This window comes from Carassius carassius, chromosome 44, assembly GCF_963082965.1.
Source record: "Carassius carassius chromosome 44, fCarCar2.1, whole genome shotgun sequence".
NCBI classification, from domain to species: Eukaryota; Metazoa; Chordata; class Actinopteri; order Cypriniformes; family Cyprinidae; genus Carassius; species Carassius carassius.
In genome coordinates this window covers 11,397,514-11,418,682 of record NC_081798.1, presented here as the reverse complement: position 1 = coordinate 11,418,682, position 21,169 = coordinate 11,397,514, and the positions used below count along the sequence as shown (strand labels likewise).

Genomic DNA, 21,169 nt, shown 5'->3' with positions numbered 1-21,169 from the left:
ATGAGTGTGTTTGTTTTTTGGTGCATATAGTTGAGTTTTCCTAGAAATGCAGTGTTATAGTGGCACAAGCCCTGTGGCACTTAAGTTGACAGGAAATGAATAAAAGTCTCTGTACGGAAGTCCTCAATTACTATTAACATGAGGCCAGGGAATGATTCCTGCCTTCCCTGGTTTGTGGGAAACTAGACCTCATGCATGAAGTCCTTCTGGCAGTAAAAGACAGCCTCTTTTAGCCTTCCCCTTGGTCTTCATTGTCCTTAAGCAGTAGGTTAATGTATGCCCCAGACAGCATATGTCCAGCATTATAATCAGAGTGGATGTTCTCTCTATTAAATTTACCCTTCTTATTTATTTTTTCTGCTCCTTGGAATACAAAAACCCTCACATTACTTTTTTCTGTGACCGCTATTGTGTTGACAAAAAAAGTTTCTGGATATTTAAGATGCACTTCATGTTGTATTTCAATTGTATATCATTTCTACTTTTTATGTGTCTTACATATTTGTTATTTGTTTAGCCAATGTGTGTGCTAAAGTTCAGTAGCAAATAAGGCCAAGCGAAAATACTTAAAAAAAAAAAAGCTATAGAGTTGTATAGTTGTTTTATCAAGTAATGTGAAGATTTTGATGAGATTGACTGAAGCTGATGAACACAGGACTTTCCAGCAGGGCAACCATCAAAAGAAAACATCCATATCTACTGAAGCTTTGTTCAGGAGTCTTGTACAGTCTCCAGATTTAAATCTTATTAAATATTATCAGTGGGAGTAGAAATAAGCAGTGGCAACACGAAAACCAAAGACTATCAGTTATGTTGAAGCTTTATCAAGTGAGAAATGGTTCCTAGAGAGGTCACAGAAGCATAAATTGCTTTTACTTTTATTATTATTATTATAGAAAAAAAATGCAATACTATTAAAACAAAACGCTAAAAGAAAAGTGGCATGTCTAAACAAGCAAAAAGTAAAAAAAAAAAAAAAAAAAAAAAAAAAAACTTTTCTGAGGCATTTTTCCATTATATTTCTCCAACTTGTCCCAGTGTTATTTTAAGTGGCTGAAAGCTGTCTTCCTTTCAAATAAGTGCCACTTGGTTTAATATTTTGTCATCTAATGCATTGACATTCATACATTTTTAAGCATGTCTTAAGCGCCTGAATGCTTTCTGTGGCAACTATCTGGCCTTTGGCTTGACCTTGTGAAACCGGAGCAGTTCAGATGTTCTCATCTGCCCTGATTTGGGTTCAACTGGAGCTGGAACATGTCTGGCAGCATGAGTTTTAATCCCAGAGTTCCAATCTGCCAGAGAATGCCTCATCCAATCACTGCTCTGTCATTGCTGGTGGTCTTGGAATGGAAATGAGTGACAGCATGTCTAGAGCATGTGACACTCATATCGGGGCAGAGGAATATTTATCACCTCAATGGCCATCTTGTTTTTTTTTTTTTTTTTTTTTTTCATGGATACACATTAGTTCCTCATTAGGGTTTTTGGTTTCACCTTATTAGGCAGATATCAAATTGTAAGGTGGCCTGTTTGACAAGTGTAACAAGGTGGGCTCCCTGAATAGATATAAAAATATAAGAAACCTGTACTTTTGACTGCTTATGCGCCTCATTACTGTACTTTTATTTGTTATGACACACAAAATGCACTGAGCCTGTCACAAATAGTCTTATGCAAGACATGCACATGACAGCTCTGCAGCTTGAAGATGCAGTTTATAATGGCACCTATCAGCCTCATGAGGTGAGATGGTTTTGTGACTGTGTTTAACTGGATAATCCGTCCCATGGCATCTGTGAAAGCCCTGCAGAGAGGCCGATCCCTTTCAGTGGCATAGCCAGGAGGGAGGAGACAACTGACATGTGCAGCATGAAATTCATTCAGCACGCATCTCACTGTACTCACTCGGCACAGCGGGGACCTCTGCTCACCACGGGCTCCCAGGTGAGCAGGTAGAGCAGTTTAAGCTCACAACTGCGTCCTGTGGAGACGTCGTGGAAATATCATAGGGACCTACTGGAGAAACACTGGAGGCTGTGATTTAGTTACAGTTATTACGGCATAGCGTTGAATTAGGTTTTTTTGTATTGTTTAGAATGAAGAGCCCTTGGTGTTGAGGAAACAGCCACACTTCCAGTACTACAGCGGCCCTATTTCGTGTCCCTTTCAGAGAGCACATTGTTCCCATTGTGTGAGCACAATATTAAACCAATTGCCATGCAGATGAGCTGTTCTATAACACTATGAACAGCACAATGCGCCGTTCACATCTTTTTTTTGTTAGCATTTCAACAATGCATCAGCTCATACTAAGAAGAACTGCAATAAATCTTATTAAACTCGAGTTTCACCAGCGGTTAAAAGGAGCCTACAGAAATGCTCTAGTAGAACATCGCTCTTTAATGAGTCAGCCTCTGTAGATTTACATTTACAATTAATATAGTGTTCCTGTAGCTCAAGTGGTAGAGCATTGCATTAACATGCACAAGGTTGGGGGTTCGAATCCCAGGGAACACATGTTAGGAAAAATTGTTAGCCTGAATGCAATATATATATATATATATATGAGAATCACATCCATGACACTTGGCTTTTAGTGCTTTGTTCCACCAGTTGGGCTTTAATGCTCCTTCAATTTTAAAAATGTTAGTGGTAGTACTATGTAGTCTGGTCACCATTTACTAGATGAAAGCAGGTTCATGGCAAATAAAAGCTGTTTACAAAAGCTTTCTTACCCAGACTAAGACAGCATGTTTTGCAGGGGTTTGTATACTTTGCACACAAGACTAGATTGACTGCTGGATGTACAATATTTGGAGAACATACAAAGGAAGACAGAGGAATGTGGCTGCAAATATTGTATAGGGACTTTGCACCCCCTATGGCTGTGTTTGTTTAGAGTGCTAAACCGCATGCAGAGACTGCTTTAAATCTTTAGAAGAAACGAGTTGAGAGCAAGATTATTGATATGTACTTTGAGTAGACAAATAGCTGTCTGTCATGTCATCAACATACGTATGATTTAAGTGTGTGCTATGTTGGTTAATAATTTGCTGTTAAATCACTAATATTAGGCCTGTCATCCATTCTCAGGTTAGGAAATAATGGATTAGAAAAGGGGTGGTTATAGAGCGAGACAAAACTCCTGTTAAGTGATGGTCGGTGAAGGGAATAGAAGAAAAAAGTAACTGAAGAGTTTTAAACCACATCTGAAAGGATGACAGCTGTGGGTGTATTCCATTTTTTATACATATACACTGTTTTTTGAAATATTAGGGCAAGATCATTTTATATATATATATATATATATATATATATATATAATGATCTTGCCCTAATATTTCAAAAAACAGTGTATATGTATATATATTTTTTTTCTTTTTTTTTTAAATAAGTATCTTACGCACAACTTGGGTGCATTAATTTGATTAAAAAACTAGCGGTAGTGAAGCTGAATTTTCAGCAGCCATTTCTTCAGTCATCAGTGACACGTGATCTTTTAGAAATCATCTGAATATGCTGATTTGGTGCTCAAGAAACTTTTCTTTGGTTTATCAATATTGAAAACAGTTATGTTGTCAAAATATATTTATTTTCTTTCAGGATTTTTTGATGAATAAAACAAAAAATGTCAAAAATGTAATTTTTGTTGTTGTTACATTATAATGTTTTTACTGGCAAAATAATAATAATAATAATAATGACTTGCATCTGATCAGTTTGTCTCCTTTCAGCTGCACATTTTAAATAAGCCAAAGTAAACTGGTGGCCAGACAGCATGATGAAATGTATGTGATTTCTGCTACAACCTGAAGCTTCATTTACAGTGAGGCTGTGGAACTGATCTAAGGTTACGACAGGATTAAACTATTGAGTGTCTATGTTAATGTGAATGTGTGTTTTCTCAGGCTGCAGAAAGTGATTCAGGAGTGCTCTATAAATAACCACAGCTCAGTTAGGCCCGAGGGATGGGGTGCCACTCTGCTGAAGTGAGCTGAGTGAAGGTAGGGAGACGGCCAGGGCCTCCATGTGGAACTGCAGCAGACAGCGTGCATTGTTTACACTCTGTAGGGACCCTCAGCCTCAGCCACTCATACCCTTGTAGGTTGCACCCTTCTCCAACCCCTCTTGATCCTGTTTGCCTGCGTGGCTGCACCCTTCTGTAACGTGGAACTGATCTGATCAAAGTTGACTGTTTAAAGGGCAGGCGTGTTTATTGTAAAATGAAAATGACTAGATATCTGCTTTCTGAGGCTGGTTATAGTGTGAGCTTGGGACACTATGATTTCTATAAAGTGGTAAATCAGCATTTCATTTGATAAAATGATTATTGTCAAAGGTCTTAACGACAACCTGTCAAAATTAAAGTTTATTTTAGCTTGAAGAAATTGTGACAGAAATAAATTACCAGTGTACAGCAGAAAGTAATAATAATGCATTATTAAAACATATATCACACATTTTAATTTATTCCATGTTTTCATTATATCAGTAAACCTGTAGAAATATGTTTGTTAAAAATAAAATTAATTGTTAAATTTTCATTTAATACCATTTGAAAGATAAATTAAGTTGTTAATATTTTATGTCTTTATTTGATTACCACAATTTTTGATAATCATTTTGTATTAAATCATAATTCCAGACAATTAAAACAGAAACTCAGTTTTTCTGAAGATTTTATGTTATTATTATCAATATTAAAACAGAAAAAGGTAATCTATAAAAAAAAAATTAAATAGAAAAATAATGAAATCAAATAAATCACACAGGGACCTGTGAGCATATATCCAAGGTATCCTACTGTTAGAGTTTATTGTGGGTACACAGACAGAAGGCGGAGATTGTTCTCGCCCACCCGGATTCTATTCCTCCTCTCCAGATGGTATAGAGCCACTGCTGTACTTCCGTGTCTCTGTGGTAATGTGTGGAACAGATTCAATAAGCTACCTCGAGCTGGATGTACGTTTCCCCCCCATGTGGCCTTTTTGCTCAATAAAAGCACATTTATCTGATTTCCTGTTGTCTGCCTGTCTCCTTCCACATTCTCAAAGCAGAGGTAGTCGTCAAGACAACAGGGCGGACAGTCATGCATGATGGATGTCCTTTCGCATGGGAGTTCAGGTCCATTTTGATTATGAGGTGAATTCATTAGGTCCAAATGTGTGAGCACGCCATGGAGACGAGCCAGCTAAATGTCTCTTGTTTCCTTGTTACCATGGTTGTCTTCAACAGTGTTGATCAAACCAAATTATTATTTTTATTATTATTTTGATTAATTTTAAGATGAATGGCCTAAAAGAAGTCTTTATATATGCACAAGTAAATAAAGAGAGAGAGAGAGACTAGTATGTGTGTATATTTTAAATCTTTAAAAGTATAGCTGTATTAGGGAAATGCCTTTTTAATACTTTTAAATATTTGTTTCCTGAAATAAATATACTATCAGCATTTTGGGGAATTTTAATCAACATATTCAAAATAATAATTTCAAAGCAGAGTAATTTTTTAAAATTGTTTAAATCAATAAAGCTATTCTGAATTATGCTGAAAATAATAGCTATTTATATTTATTAGTGTGGAAACAAGTGTATATCAAACATTTGGAAAGTATAAAAAAAAACATACAGTATGTTTTCAATCTGGATAACAATATGTTTACATTGTCATGCATGCAACTTATTTCAAATATATTTTGAAGTTAAGAATGAACAGAAAATGACAACAGGAAACTGATCTGAAAGGGTCTTGATGTTCTATCAAACATCTACAACATGAGATGTGAATTCCCATCATGCTATTCATTTATTTCATTTTTTTTTTCATTTATGCCATTCCATCGAACAATGGCACCTTTTGTTTCCCACCATGCTCTTGATGTTCTCATTACTGTCCTCTTCTCTTGTCATGATGACGAAGTGGGTGACAGTGTCTGTTTTTTTTTCGACAGGCCCATTTTGTGTTTCTATTTATCAGAGAGAGTGTCAGAACCTTTACTCTGCCTCTCCCACTCATCATGTGCTTGCTGTTTTTAGCATACACTCGCTGCTTATCAAATATTGTCATACGTGCTTGAATAAACAAAAGCACCCTCTCATTTTATAATGCCTGTAAACAGAGCAAACCATTCACCTTGTGTCTCTCCACAATCATAGATTTGTATTTTTTCTTCAGAGTCTCCATTAAGTGTAAAAAGAAGTTTTAGGTACAAAAAAAAAAAAAAAAACATTCAGTGTGTTCGATTTTCTCGTTCACTTTTTTTTCTTCTATGCTTCACTAATGCAGTTCATCGTGATTTATGAAACAAGATACAGGTGATTTCACGTTATGGTTGTACATTAAAGGGCAGAATGCAGTTTTTCATAAATCTTTTGAATGGTTGCTGCAATACATTGAAAGAAATGCACTGCCGGTAGACCCATCTCAGGCTGTTCATAACAATGCTTGAGTCAAGAGTTGAATCCACCAAAGGAATCTGTATTCAGCTACTGGGAGCGCTATATATTTTTCAAGACATGTCAGACAGAAATGATGTTGCGTTTCACCTTTTAAAGTATTTTAAAGCATTATAAGAGTCAACTACAAAAGCGACTAGGATCAACCTGAGGAGAAAACACAACTATCAAACAGGTTTGCTTTTAGTGACTGACCTTTCAGTGTCCTCACTTCCCTGTAAACCTGTAGCAAAATGTAGTGGGACCCATAGCAGCCACATCCTTGCATGCTTACAAGATAGCCAGATGGTCAGGTTGATCGTCAATGCTCAAAGTGCAATGCCAAAGCATTCCTTGGTTGTGTTGTAAGTGGCATCACTTCAAAATCCTTGGGTTGTCAAAATGAGCATTTTGCTGACCTGTTTCTCAGACACATATACACGTCTGTCTATTAGTAGAAGTATTTTCATCATACATCATATTTCTGCCTAAAAGAATATACTTTTGGTCGATGTATTTTTGGAAGGTTGCTTATATATATATTACAGATTTTTTTTAATAGTTTTATGGGACATAGACATGTATAAACGTATACTGTATCTGCTTTACGAGAAATGAAGTTGCAACTCTAAGGTATAGAAGTGGGTTCAGACCTCCAAATGTATCCGTAAAGAGATGGAAGAGCTCAAAAATATTCCCAACTTACACACTTTCACATTTAAATGGACTCTTGCTCCAGGTGTATTAAAATAAATCAAATCATGTTGGAATTGCTCTGTAATATCTCACTGTTATAGTGCGTTTTCAGATATGCATTATGTAAACATTATCCTATCCGCTTGAAATGTTTATCCCCTGTATTCATTGTGCCCATAATTCCTTTATAAAGAGAATTTGAGCAATTATGAATCATTGTGTGTTGTAGTGGCTGCAGGCATTTAGTGTGTATCTCTAGAGGAATAGAGGTTATTGTGGCCTACCTACACTCAAATGTGAGGGCAGCGTGAATTGTTTGTTCAAATCAAACCAATTTAACACTGTCCTCGTGGCGCTGTTGTTCCCCACACAGAGGAAAACCAATCGAAAATCCACCTAGGACTGATTTACAGCGCCAGGGGAGCAGATTAAGAGGCCGTAGATAGCATCTCAAGTGTTTGCCGAAAGAAAGACACCTGTCCTGCCAAACAATTCCCCGCTTCAAAAGCAGACATTAACACTTCCATTAAAATCTGTCACCCCTCTTTCTCTCTCTTCTTTCTTTGCTATGAAGAGAAATCGCAGTCATTCAAATGCTAAGCGACTTTCTCTCCCCTGTGGATATTAGCGCAAAAAGAGCCATGCTCCATCATTTGCAAAGATAGTCAGGGAGGGGAAAAAGACACAAAATGAGCCAATAGTGACGTGAATATCCCTCACCTCTGCAATATCTCTTCACATTTCATTACCTTTCCTGTGCCGCAGACCAACAAAATGCAACAAAAACGTCAGTCATCATTAGATCGCTGCCTTATAACGCACTAAATTCCTAATGCCACATATGTAAGTGTCTCGCTGATTTTATCATGCTCAGCAGGTTTCCAAGAGCTAATTTAAATTCATCTCTTCACGAGCTCTTAAATAATATACCAATAATGACTGTAAACGGATCAATGGGATCATTTTAAAGTGTGAGCACTAACTTTGCCTGTGGGCATCAAGCTCTTGTACTGTCTCATTATTTATGTATATGGATCTATGGAGTATCCACTTCATTATAAGACACATCTTTTTATTAATGTTTTATTCTTATTTCTCAACAGGTTACAGACGGAGGCACTATTAAGCAGAAGATTTTTACGTACGATGCTATGTTCAATACCAATTACTCCCATATGGAGGATTACCGGAGAAGGGAAGACCTGGTGTATCAATCGACGGTCCGGTAAGAGCCTCTAGTTGTTATATGATGTCACAAAAGAGAATATTTCTGTAATAGTGACCCTGGAATACAAAACCAATCAAAAATTAAGTTTTGATCTATTTATGGTAGGAAATGTAGAATATATCTTTATGGAACATGATATTTACTGAATAATTTAACGACTTTCAACATAAAAGAAAAAAATTATAATTGAAATTGAAAATTTATCTGTGAGACTAAAGGTTTTTTGATCCAGGGTCACATATGATCTCTGGAAATGCCAAATTTTATTCATAGCACATTGGACTGTAATGATAATGTAGACAGTAAGACTTGCAACTTGTCCTGCTTGCATCATTTCTGACTTTATTAATTTCCTATTGCTTTTCTACATTACTATAAAGAGAAATGCCTTGGGTTCCTTCTGCATTAACTTTATGTGTGCATCAGAAAGGCATCTTTGTCATTCCTTCACTGCATTTTTTAAAACGTTAAAATTAAATCAATGTTTGACACCCAGTTCAGCACATCACTATAATTCTTCAAACCAATCAGACCAATGTGGGGCGGGATTAGAATCTTAGGTTTATTGAGTTGAAAGTCTCAAACCCAAAGAGATATTCTTTATAAAAGTTTAGACTGGTCCACGTGCTCCTAAAATGCCTAATTTAAACAATTTAAACGCTGCCCAAATGTTCACGCAAAGAAAGAAAGCGTAACTTTATTGTTGCTGCCGCCGCCATGTTGTAATTGTGAAGACAGTGTTTCGCTGTGAAAGCAAAAATACTTTGTTTGGCCTTCCAAAATAGGACACGACTAGAAATCAGTGGTTAAGTTTTATTTACAACACTGTTCCAGAACAGTTCAACCCAAATATTCAGATGTGTGCAGCACATTTTATGGAGGATTGTTTCCTAATCCTGAAAGAGTAGACTAGTTCTGTGTCCTGGGTATACTAGTCTCACAAAGGCCTAAAAAAGTAAAAAAAAAAAAAAGTAAAATATGACCTGATTAAGAAACTTTGCCTCAGTATCCAGTACTTTTTAATATGTTCACTCAATGAGCCCCAAGCCAAGATTTTCCTTTGGGCCCTCAGTTGCAGTGCTCCCCATTCAGGAAGCGTCATCTTTAGTCTTCCCTTTTCGAACATCTGCTGTAGTGTTTCACAGGCCCACTGAGAAACAGACGTGTTTCCCAAGTCATCCTTGATACCTGAGGCTCAGCTTCAGGGGGAAAAGCAAAAGCAAGCCCTAGAAATATTTTCTCATATCCGCTCTTCTCTTCACCAAAACATACAGGTGTCTTGTCAAACCAAAAGCTGGTATAAATTATTTGGTAAAGAGCAGAGAAAGGAAGGTTTTGATTACTAGTTCAACCTGCTGCAAGACTAACTGCTTTTTTTACATCGCATATATGTGCACATGTACATCAAGTCAAGCTGAGTTTTTCAGGCAACAGGCTACAATACCTCCTTGCTTTGCTTGGAAAGTGGGACAGTGTATGATGTGTATAAAAGCACAGAAACAAACACTCCTACCCAGCAGGAATTAAATTGACTGTCACACTATAAGCAGCAGTAGGGATCACCTGTATTGACCTCGCAGTCTCACATAATGCTCGGTAAGGAAGATGGCAACTGCAGAGACCATCAAACTCCATGTGCAGTCTCCTAAGTATAAATACATACATGCATAGTGAAATCCACTGAAAATGAAAAATAATTTCCATTATCAGTGATTTGTTTTCAAATACAAATATCTACTAAAATATTTGTAGTTCATATACACTTCACACTGCATTGTAGTTCATATGTTTTCACATTGAAAATCCAAGTCAACTCAGTTGCACTGACAAGCAGACATAACAGATACAAAAAAAAAACAATTAGATGGATAGACATTAGATAGATAGACAGACAGACAGACATACAGATATATATATAGTAATTTCCCCTGTAGCCTCTGACACGGCATTCTGCGGGAGATCCAGAGCACCCAGACAGGATATTTCACAGGAATTATCTCTGATTTTCATTCCAGAGTGGCAAGAAGCCACACCGGTAGGCCTTGCCACTCTAATTCAGTTCTCAGCATTTCGTCTGAAAATAAATGCACCAGTAAGGGTCTTTCTAGAAATTGAAAACAGAGATAGACACGTCTGCCTCTAGCTGGGCCACAGAAGTTTGCTTGTTTTCACATTACTGCTTCGCCTGCTTGCTTGCTGCTCAGAAGTACGCATCTCATCTCTTGGATTATTGAGGAATAATAAAAAAGCTTTTGTTTTTCCATTTTGAACAGCACAGGATTTGCTAGTCCCATCACAGTCTTACATGACAGTTTGAATTCCCTGAAAACTCAACACCACATAAGGTGTCAAATGAGACATTATTACAGCGCAGATTGAAATTCGTTGTCTTTTCTAAACTTTCCCCTCACAATTCCCCTTAAGGAGGCTACGTTGTTGAAGGCATTTGAAAAATGTATTATGTTCAATTTTAATATTTAATATAAGTCATAATGTTAGGTTTTTTTTTCTTGTTCTTCACTAGCTTCTCCTTGCTACAAAGCTGCCGGTGTATTATGATGGAAAGTTTGAGCTGTCAATCAAATCTCAAACAGGTCCACAGGACCCTCCCCCTTCCACTCTGACCTGGCCCTTTTCTCTCATTACCATGGACACCTCAGTCCTCTACCTGTTCCTATGAGACCCAACTGCTCTTGGCAAAACATTCAGCTTTATACTCTGAAACAAAAGCACTTACGCCCACTGGGCCCTCCAGGGCCCTTCAGGAGAAGCCCGTTCTTCAATAAAAGCCCCTGATTATCACGCACATCTATCAGTTTTTTTTCATGCCACTTCACCGAAACGCGACAATAGTGTTAAAAGAGAGAGATGAAATATGCTGTGTGTCATTGAAGCATGTGATGTCTCTTTTTAGTCTGGAAGTGAGGACACTATGTAGTGGAGCAGCACTGACTGTTATATAGCTACCTTGTCGAGAAGGTGAGCAAGATGTTTTGTGTTCATGCCATTTGTACTGATTTATGACCGTTTCATTTCCAAATGTGGGATTTGTGGTAGGGTTAATTTTTCAGCCATTTTTTATTTAGTCTTAGTCTTTTGAATTAGTCTTAGTCCTGTGTCAAATTAACTTTTTAGTTATGAGCATATTTAATCAACCATATTCTGTTTTTGTTTAGGAAATGTTTTAGTCTACAAAATATCTGAGCATTTTAGTCGTTTTAGTCGTTGAGTCGTTCTGTTTAATTTAAAAAAAATCCTCAAAATTCTAATCACAATAATTGTTGTAATTTTAGAATTTCTGTTTACATTATAAAAACTTTTTACGATACCATACCTATAGAATTTCTAATAATTACATTCCAAATTTTAATAATGTTTCTCTATTTAAAAAAAAAAATATGTATATTAATCACAACCACAATCGCAAGCAAAATAGTCGAGATCGCATAACAGAACACAGTACATCTCTGTACTGAAAAAGTTGAACATCTCACGTGGAGATGGAAAAATTAAGATGGTTAAACTCCAGCTTACTTTTTTTTTTTTTTTTTCAGATCATCGAAAAATTGTTTCTGGCCATGAAACACATTCTCCTATCATTATGAAATTTCGGTTACTGAAAAATAACAAGCTTGTAGCTAAAGATCAGACATTTCATTGACTCGTGATGTGAGCGTTTTAGACAGAAGCAATCATGAATATATATTGGTTTTTAATAATTTAACTAATAATACATCAAACTACAAATCACACAGAGTAAATACGCGTACGACAATACAGACAGTAAACTTTGTACAAGACATAACGGAATCCAAATGAGGGAGAGAGAGAGAGAGAGAGAGAGAGAGAGAATGAGTGAGAATGAGTGAGAGAGGTTGAGAAAGAGAGGTGAGAGAATAGGCGCGATCACAGAATAATCGCTCAGTTATGCAAAGTCACAGACAGTTACCTTTTGCAAGACAACAACGAATCAAATCACCTTGAAAAGGTAATAGACAAACTTTAAGCAGCATTTAAATCTCTCTAGAAAATAATACTTGCATGTGGTCTCTTTGTGATTGGGCGTGTTCTCTCGTGTCTTCCGGGGCTGCTGCGGAATCTCGCGATATTTGAAAGGTCCAACAAACGCAATGATCCAGCGTTCGTCTTCCTCGTGTAGAGAGGTACTTAGTAAGTAAAGGAAATGAAAACAACGGAGATGAAAGCTCTTGAAGGAGCCATGAGAACAGGCTGTTCTCTTAGCCGCCGTGCTGAGATCAACGGAGATAGAAGAGGACTGAGAGCGGGGCAAGAGCGCGAAGAAGAACAAGAAGAAGGATGAACTTCCTGGTTTCAGTTCTTATGGCTTGACTGGTTCACGCCTCTGTTTGCGTGAACAACCAATGAACGTCTGCGATCTTAAGTGGGAAAAAACATTCCTTTGTCTCTGGGGAAACAGCCCCTCGCGTGAGTTATAGCTGACAGAATTGAACATTTTTCTTTAGAAAGATTGTATTTCTGAAACGGTGCATCTTTTTGTAATTTGTCGTCTAGATTCGACACAGTCGGATTTTTACGATTATAAAGATACCATAAATGACATATATAACTGATAGAAACACGACGTTACATTCATATGCAGAATTACACACATTTAAAGTTTGATTAACACACGATAAAACTGCAGATACTCCAATTTATATGGGGAAACATCTACTGCACAAAAAGGCAATACTCAATACATTTAGAATACATTGAGAAGATAAAAGGGTACGATTCTCTTTTCTAAGAGTTAGCTTTCCTGTCCTGTTTCCCATAGGTCGTAAAGTTTTATGTTCTGGTCAGGGGGATAGGGTTACAGAATCATGACTCTTTGTAAGAACATTCATTCCAAAAACATTTCCATTTTACAAGTCAGCAATTTATAATCCTCGCCTAACAGGATTAACCACTTTATGCAACACACACCCCTATCAAAATACATCTTAGTAATAAAATGACAAAGGTAAATAACGTTAAGAAAGGTTTGTGTGTGTGTGTGTGTGTGTGTGCTTATGTGTGTGTGTGTGTGTGTTGTGGAATGTGTTTCGTTTCTCCTTTGAGGCTGCTCACGTGACTGTGGAATTTCTCATCCAGAGTGTCGTAAATAATTTAAATCCAGCCAGGCTGGCGCCAGGCCAGGCATTTAGTTTAGAGAGAGTTGGGTTTATATGCCTGAATTCAAAATCTACAAGCTTTGGGTTTGCATTGTTTTAGATTCAACGAACCATGATTCATTAGTTCAGAACCCATGAATCGATGAACTGCTTATCCGTTACAGAACTAACCATGAGGCTATAGGTACCAACATGGATTTGAACCCTTAATATCGGACAACGGCACACATGAAAGCTTGTGTAGTAGAGACACGAACAGCAGCCTGTAATCATATTTTGTCTCCTTTTTTCAACAAAAATAAAAATAGATTTTTGTATGATTTTGATTTTTTTAAGATACATTTTAGTCTCATCTTTTATCGTCAACGATATTGCATGTTGATATAGTCACAGTTATCATTTATAGATCTTATTGTCTTGTCATCATCTCATTTTAGTCATGGGAAAAAGCAAATCAGCAAACATTTTAAATAATATTTTTCATAGTTTTTATGAAATTACCACTAATTTGGGTGTGACTATAAAGTGTACTGTTAAATTTTCCATAGTGCCTTTAAAGTTGGAAATGGGCATCATTAGTACAGTTGAGGTCAAAATTTTACACCTTGTGAACTATATGTATGCATCCTTTATGTGTATATATTTAATTCAGGTCAGTACTAAATGAACAGTAGCATGCATTTTGTATGATATCTCTAATTCGATGAAATACAGTAGTTAACATTTTCTAGATTCTGAAAGGGGTAAACTTTTGACCTCAACTGTACATTTATTTGCCAATTTTGTCATTTTCTAAATTTTAATTTATATTTTCTAACATTATATTTGTAAACATCCAGGCCATTTGATTACCATCAGCCTTGCCATTAAGAGTAGTTACATCAATGGCCTTACATCGATTTTATTGTACAACATCTTGATTTTTATCTTTGAATTATTATTATTATTATTTTTTTTTTATGTACCATTTTTAACCCTTGTGGATTGTTCAAATTCACTACCCTTTCAAGTTGTTCGGGATGAAAACATCCACTCAATTAAACTGCTGTAAAAATTTATCAGATTCATATTTTTTTTTATTTTTTTTTTTTTACATAAATCTGTTAATCAACCTCAGTCCTGATCAAAACTACCAAATGTTTTTTTAAAAATCCAAGATTTTAACTCTTTAATTGCCAAGTTCATAAATGATGTCACTGATTTGGGGGAAAAAACACACAAAATGACTTATTTTCAATATAAAAGTAATTCTGGCTGGATTTTTTTTTAACTTTTTATAACAGTCTTGGGCATGTCAAAGATTAGTAGCAACATTGGCTTTGATGCATTTTTAGTTTTTGTGCAACATTAAATTTAATTTTTTCTCCCTAATTTGTTGTTGGTGGCTGTTTGTGCCCCATTGACTTCCATTATAACGACATTTTTTGATTGCAAAGCCATGACACCATGTAATCATGCATTCTTGAATGTTTGTGGTTTTCCCTTTTGGGAAGAGGTAAAATTTGTTAATTTTACAGTTGATCACTAGGTGGGACCATTAACCCTTTATATAGGCCTGTGCAAAAAAAGGCTTAGTTTCTGGCTTGTATATGGAGTTATATGGAGTATAACAGCAAATTATAGTGTTTGTGTGTGTGTGAGATTCTTGATTGTTGGTGGTTTTCCCTGTTGGGAAGAGGTAACATTTGTTATTTTTACAGTTGATCACTAGGTGGGACCATTAACCATTTAGATAGGCATGTGCAAAAAAAGCTTAGTTTCTGACTTGTATATGAAGCTATATGGAGTATAACAGCATATTATATTGAGTGTGTATGTGTGTGTGTGTGTGTGTGTGTGTGTGTGTGTGTGTGTGTGTGTGTGTGTGTGTGTGTGTGTGTGTGTGAGAGAAAGAGAGAGAGAGTGTGTGTGAGAGAGACCTTTGCGCACTTACCTTAATGTATTTCAGAAAATCACAATGTACACCTCAGCTCTTAGAACTACATAGAGTAAACAAAAGTGTATTTATGCACCTGCTGCCTTTTAATGGTGGTGAAAGTATTCGGTTGTTAAGTGATGACGTAAGAAGCGCTGTTTCCGGGTCCAGGCCTCAACTCGCTTCACTTGAGAATATGACCTCAGCAGCCATTTATGAGCACTGTTTATTCATATTGATAATTTAAGTTAAACGCTTTCAAACTTACGATATACACTACAGTCTCCGTGCTCACAGCGTCCCAAACACAAATAATTTTTATATATTTTTTTTATATTTATATTTTCATTGTCTGGCTATCTGGTACTTCGGTATGGAGTTAAAGGTTAATATTATAACTTTCTCGCTAGTATTCTATCACATTGTTTTGTTTATATTAGCACCTTTTGTTGTTTTCTCGTGGTAACTGATAGAGCGTTTGGACACGGAAGCGCTGCTACGTGACGTCAGACTTAACAAGCGAATAGACTAAACAAAAGCAAAGTACGTGGATTTAAACGCTTGCATGCCATCGTGCTGGATATTTAATGGTGAGAAGAGCAGCAAGCAACACGAGAAAGGGCTTGACTTGTACCAAAGTTTTAGAAATGATTATGTAGCGTGACCCCTCCAGCGAGCTGCAGCTTATTTGAAGTTGGTATTGCATTTTGGTTCATAATACATTTTGTTCATAAATTTGATGCGAAGTAGATTTTTTTACAGGATTTTAAGGTTTTAAACTGGCTTTACCATCAAGAAAAGAGGAACTTTTCACATATAGGCCATCTGTACTTTTCACCATCAATAGGAAGCAGGTGCATAAACACACTTATTTTTTTATTGTTTACTCCATGTAGTTCTGAGAGCATGAGGTGCATATTTAGATTTTTTCAAATACTGTACTGCAAAAAAGGTCTCTCTCACACCCTCTCTTTCTCTCTCTCTCTCTATCACACACACACACACACACACACACACTATAATTTGCTATTATACTCCATATAACTCCATACAAGCCAGAAACTATGCCTTTTTTTTGCACAGGCCTATCTAAAGGGTTAATGGTCCCACCTAGTGATCAACTGTAAAAAAATACAAATGTTACCTCTTCCCAACAGGGAAACCCACCAACAATCAAGAATCTCACACGCACACAAACACTATAATTTGCTGTTATACTCCATATAACTTCATATACAAGCCAGAAACCAAGCCTTTTTTTGCACAGGCCTATTTAAAGGATTATTTTTCCCACCTAGTGATCAACTGTAAAAATACGTTTTTTTTACCTCTTCCCAAAAGTGAAAACCACAAACAATCAAGAATGCATGATTATATGGTGTCATGGCTTTGCAAGCAAAAAATGTCGTTATAATGGAAGTCAATGGGGCAAAAACAGCCACCAACAACAAATTAGGGAGAAAAAATTTAAATCTAATGCTGCACAAAAACTAACAATGCAAAAAAAAACAAAAAAAAAAACAAAAAAATAAATCCAGTCCACAATCACTTTTTATATTGAAAATATGTAATTTTGTGTGTTTTTTCCCCCAAATCAGTGACATCATTTATGAACTTGGTAATTCAAAAGTTTGTGGTAAAAAATGTGGTAGTTTTGATCAGGACTGAGGTTGATTAATAGATTTATGCAAAAAAAATGAAAAAAATATTTATCTGATACATTTTTACAGCAGTTTAATTTAGTGGATGTTTTCATCCACGAACATCCCGAAAGGTTAGTGAATTTGCCCACAGTGTACCGTTGAGTTTTTGAAAAATTTCAAAAAAAAATTATTTTGTGGCCAAAATAAGACTCAACTTTACCCCCTAGTGGAAGAAAACGTCCCCAACAACGCACAAGGGTTAAGTTAAATTGTATGGTTTTGTTTTTGTTTTGTTCATCTTGGAAGCTCTTTGAAAGTTTGCAGAGGCATCCTAGTGGCATTTAAATTGATAAGTGTTGTTTTGCTAAAGGTTTTCTTCTTCTTCTTCTTCTTCTTCTTCTTCTTCTTGTGAACCCTTTGAAAATATCAGAGGCCCCTGGTGTTTCAGTAGAGATTGTATTTATTTAATTTTTTTTTTCATGTTGTTATACCCTTTAAAACTATTTGAAAGTTTGCAAAGAGCCCCAATGGTTTTATAATTCAGGCAAAAGTGTGATTTTAGCAACCATGGATTGACGTGAGCCATTGAAAAGTTGGCCAACCATTACTGTGGTTACAATGAGCCTCATTCATGAAACACAAATAATTAATTTCTTTGTAAATCATTCACAAATCTATTCATGGATAAATTGCCATGTTGAATGAAATTGGTTTGTGAACCATTTTTAACTGAAGTTCAAGGCCCTATAAGTTAATGTTCGAGTGAAAGATCACCTCAGCAGACCTTTCTGTTTGATGACTCATGAAAACATGAGCTATTGTGAATATTCCAACATCATAAATTCAGCCTCAGACATATTCTAAAATAATACGCCCACAACACCAATAAGAACAGGCCTCAGCTGAGAAATTCATGGCACATTTCTGTAATTACAGAATGTTATATTCCTGGCAATGAGCACTCTGTCCTTCTCATCACACACACACACACACACACACACACACACACACACACACACACACACACACACACACACACACACACACACACACACACACTTAAACACACTGCAGAGTGGCAGGACCTGGCTAGGCAAATCCCTTCTTACCTCGGTGTGATTTAGTGCTAATCGGCTTTTTATTACTCTCTGATTAACAATCCATCTACATTTTTAGAGCACAGTTAGAGAGAGAGAGAGAGAGAGAGAGAGAGAATACAGAGATGGTGAGAGTGAGAAAGACTGGTGAAGAAGCTGGAATTTCAGTCCCATTGAGGTTATTTTGAAGAACTGAATACCATAGAGAGCCAGACTATTGTGCAACATTGCCAGCATTTCAGCAATCCATAGAGGAAGTATGCAACAGAGGTGAGAGAATGAGCAAATAAGAGACAGCGAGTGTCGAACGGCAGAAAGAAGGAGAGGTGGAGAGGTAAGAGAGGCAGGAATTGAGAAATGCGCTGGCTGGGATTCAGAGACCCGGGCAGTAAAGCTCATCCAGAGAGAGGACACTTGCAGGGTGGAACGTGAGACCAATGCCAATGTACAAAGCTGGAGCCAAACCTCTCATCCAATCATCATGGTCCATGCATGTCAAGCAGCCCTGGAAGTAAAGGGAGAGAAAAAAACGAACAAAAACAAAACAAAAACTGTCAATAGACAGGGATAAAATTATGGACATCTATGAAGAGAAATGGCAGAGTGGTTTTGTTTACAGCCACTGTTTTGTTGCCATCGCCATGATGGTGAACGCACTGCAATTAACTCTGCCTGTGTTTCTGCTCAAGTCTAAGTGAGCTATCTGAGGTGTGGGAGAAAGAAAGCCACGGTGGGGAGGGGTGGAGGCGTACATGAAAAGAATGCTCATGGGCTTGTGCTGAGAACTCACCCGCTGCCCTCATTCAATATAAATGAGCTTGGTTTCACTTCTTCTTGTTTTAATGGGGCTGAGCAGCAGGACATTGTCGACCGGCGTCGAGCTTAAGCAGATGCTGTTGAGATTGTTAAAGGATCACTTGACTGAAGTGAAAAAGGAATGGATTTTTTTTGTTCATTATTGTTTTGTTTCATTATTTTTCATGAGACTTGAGAAACTATGCTATCCAGACTCAAAAGATTTGCAAACAAAAAAGACCAAAAGTGTCTAAAAACAAACCACTCTGCTTTGATCAAAAATGTATCACAGTTTGCAGACAAATAATAGCAGATATTTCATGCACAGCAAATCAGTATATTAAAATGGTTTCTGAAGGATCATGTGACACTAAAGACTGGAGGAATAATGCTGAAAATTTAGCCTTGACATCACAATAATAAATGACATTTTAAAAATATATTAAGAATATAAGTTATTTAAAATGATAATAATATTTCACAATATTACAGTTTTTTTTTTTTTTAGTTATAATATCTTATGCAATTTTGCTTTTCAGTTAAGTGTACTTGTTAGATGTTTTTCATGAAAAGCAAGATGAAATACTTCTTTTTGGTAGCATATAGCTTAAAATTAGCCATCATTCTAGCTTCCGAGATTAAACTTGGCTCACATTTTCTAATCTATTTTTATGGTTTGCAGCAATAGCCACTTTTACTCAGCCAGTACCGTTAGTAATACAGCCTCCTATTTGTTTTATTGGGTATCCTGAGAGAGAAAATGCAAAGAAAAAGAGAGGAACATAATGAAAAAGGAACAAATCTACAAAAATGAATCACAAAGTCGAGTATTTCAGTATTCCTATCAGCCATCATCAGCAGTCTACCCCCCTCTGTGGGGCTCCAGGGACAGCAGAAATGGATGGATGGAGTGAGGAATTATGGGAATGTGTTGAGCCAGCAGACAGACAACTGTTTTCTTAGGCAGTAGTCTCATTTATTTCACCTGGCACATTACTATGACAGCATACCTAGTTGCTTCTGCTTAACTGCAGTCTCTCCTCTTCTACAGGAGGCCAGTAAGGACAATTGTCCTCGATTTTGATCTGCTGTCTGCAGCTGAAAATCTCATTTTTATTTGCATTGTAGTCCATGCTCAGAATGCAGAATGAAGTCTTTGACTCTTTGGAGAAGTCTGTATTTTAATAAAATAATTATTTTGTATATTTTTTACTTTCCTTTGGAGTTGTGAAGAAGTGTTCTATTACATTTATAAGCAAATTTGATAAAAAATAAAATAAAAATGGTTTTCACCGTGAAGGTGCTAAAAAAAGTTTACACTGAAGAAGAACCAGAACCATATTTAAAGTCCCAAATGTCACTGAGAATGTCACTAAAGAGCTGCCAGAACACCCTAGCATCATGTCAGTTGCCAAAATTTGCTTGGATTTGTTTAACAATTGCTTGAATCTAGTTTCAGGATGTACTGTATGTCTGTCAGGGGAATCTTGATGCAAGCCTTCATAAATATATTCAGTCTTTGAATCACTGAAAACGTCTTACAGTTAATTTTTAACTTTTTTCCACAGGCTCCCAGAGGTCCGGATCTCAGACAACGGACCTTATGAATGCCATGTAGGAATCTATGACCGAGCGACACGGGAGAAAGTCGTCCTAGCATCAGGGAACGTCTTGCTTACGGTGATGTGTAAGTATATATGCACTTCCGATATGTTCCCTTCTGTATTTTCTCTCCATCAAGCTTGTGGAACAGCATGCACTAATTTGAAACCATCTTCAAACAAGAAAATGTAACTGTACAGTATATTCAGGATTAAGTGGGCCATAATTTGCTCAGAACGACTTTTGGCATTATGTAGTTGACATGAAAGTGGCGGCGTTGCATCCAAAAGCTGACCCCCAATCTCTTTCGTTGTCCTTTAACTGGTCACATGAGGCTTTGAAGTGCTTTATCCTGTTTTTGTCATTTGGAAGTCTGCCGTGTTTTCTCTGTTAGAGCTTGGCAGGTTGCTTCTGAATGGGCTGATCATTAAGGCTGACTGTCTCCATGTGATAAGGACCTTTGAATGGGAGGTAGAGTAGCGTCTGTGTTTGTGTTTGTGCGTAATTCATAACACTTCACTTTGAACTTCCCCACTTGCTTCTTATATTCATGCTGTGCCGCAAAGCATCATTTGGGAAACTCGGAGGCGATGAAAATGCAAAGATTACAAAAGGAGATGA

At 36.8% G+C, this 21,169-nt stretch overlaps 1 protein-coding gene across 2 annotated transcripts in view; it reads left to right on the top strand.

Moving 5' to 3' along the window:
- The window catches only part of LOC132126456 (immunoglobulin superfamily member 21-like), a 217,592-nt gene that overhangs the window by 122,649 nt on the left and 73,774 nt on the right, over window positions 1–21,169 (top strand). For both annotated transcript variants that reach the window (XM_059537707.1, XM_059537706.1), the window contains exons 3-4: window positions 8,237–8,358; window positions 20,515–20,633. In XM_059537707.1, the coding sequence (XP_059393690.1) occupies window positions 8,237–8,358; window positions 20,515–20,633 (241 nt within the window). The remainder of the gene's footprint in view (window positions 1–8,236; window positions 8,359–20,514; window positions 20,634–21,169) is intronic.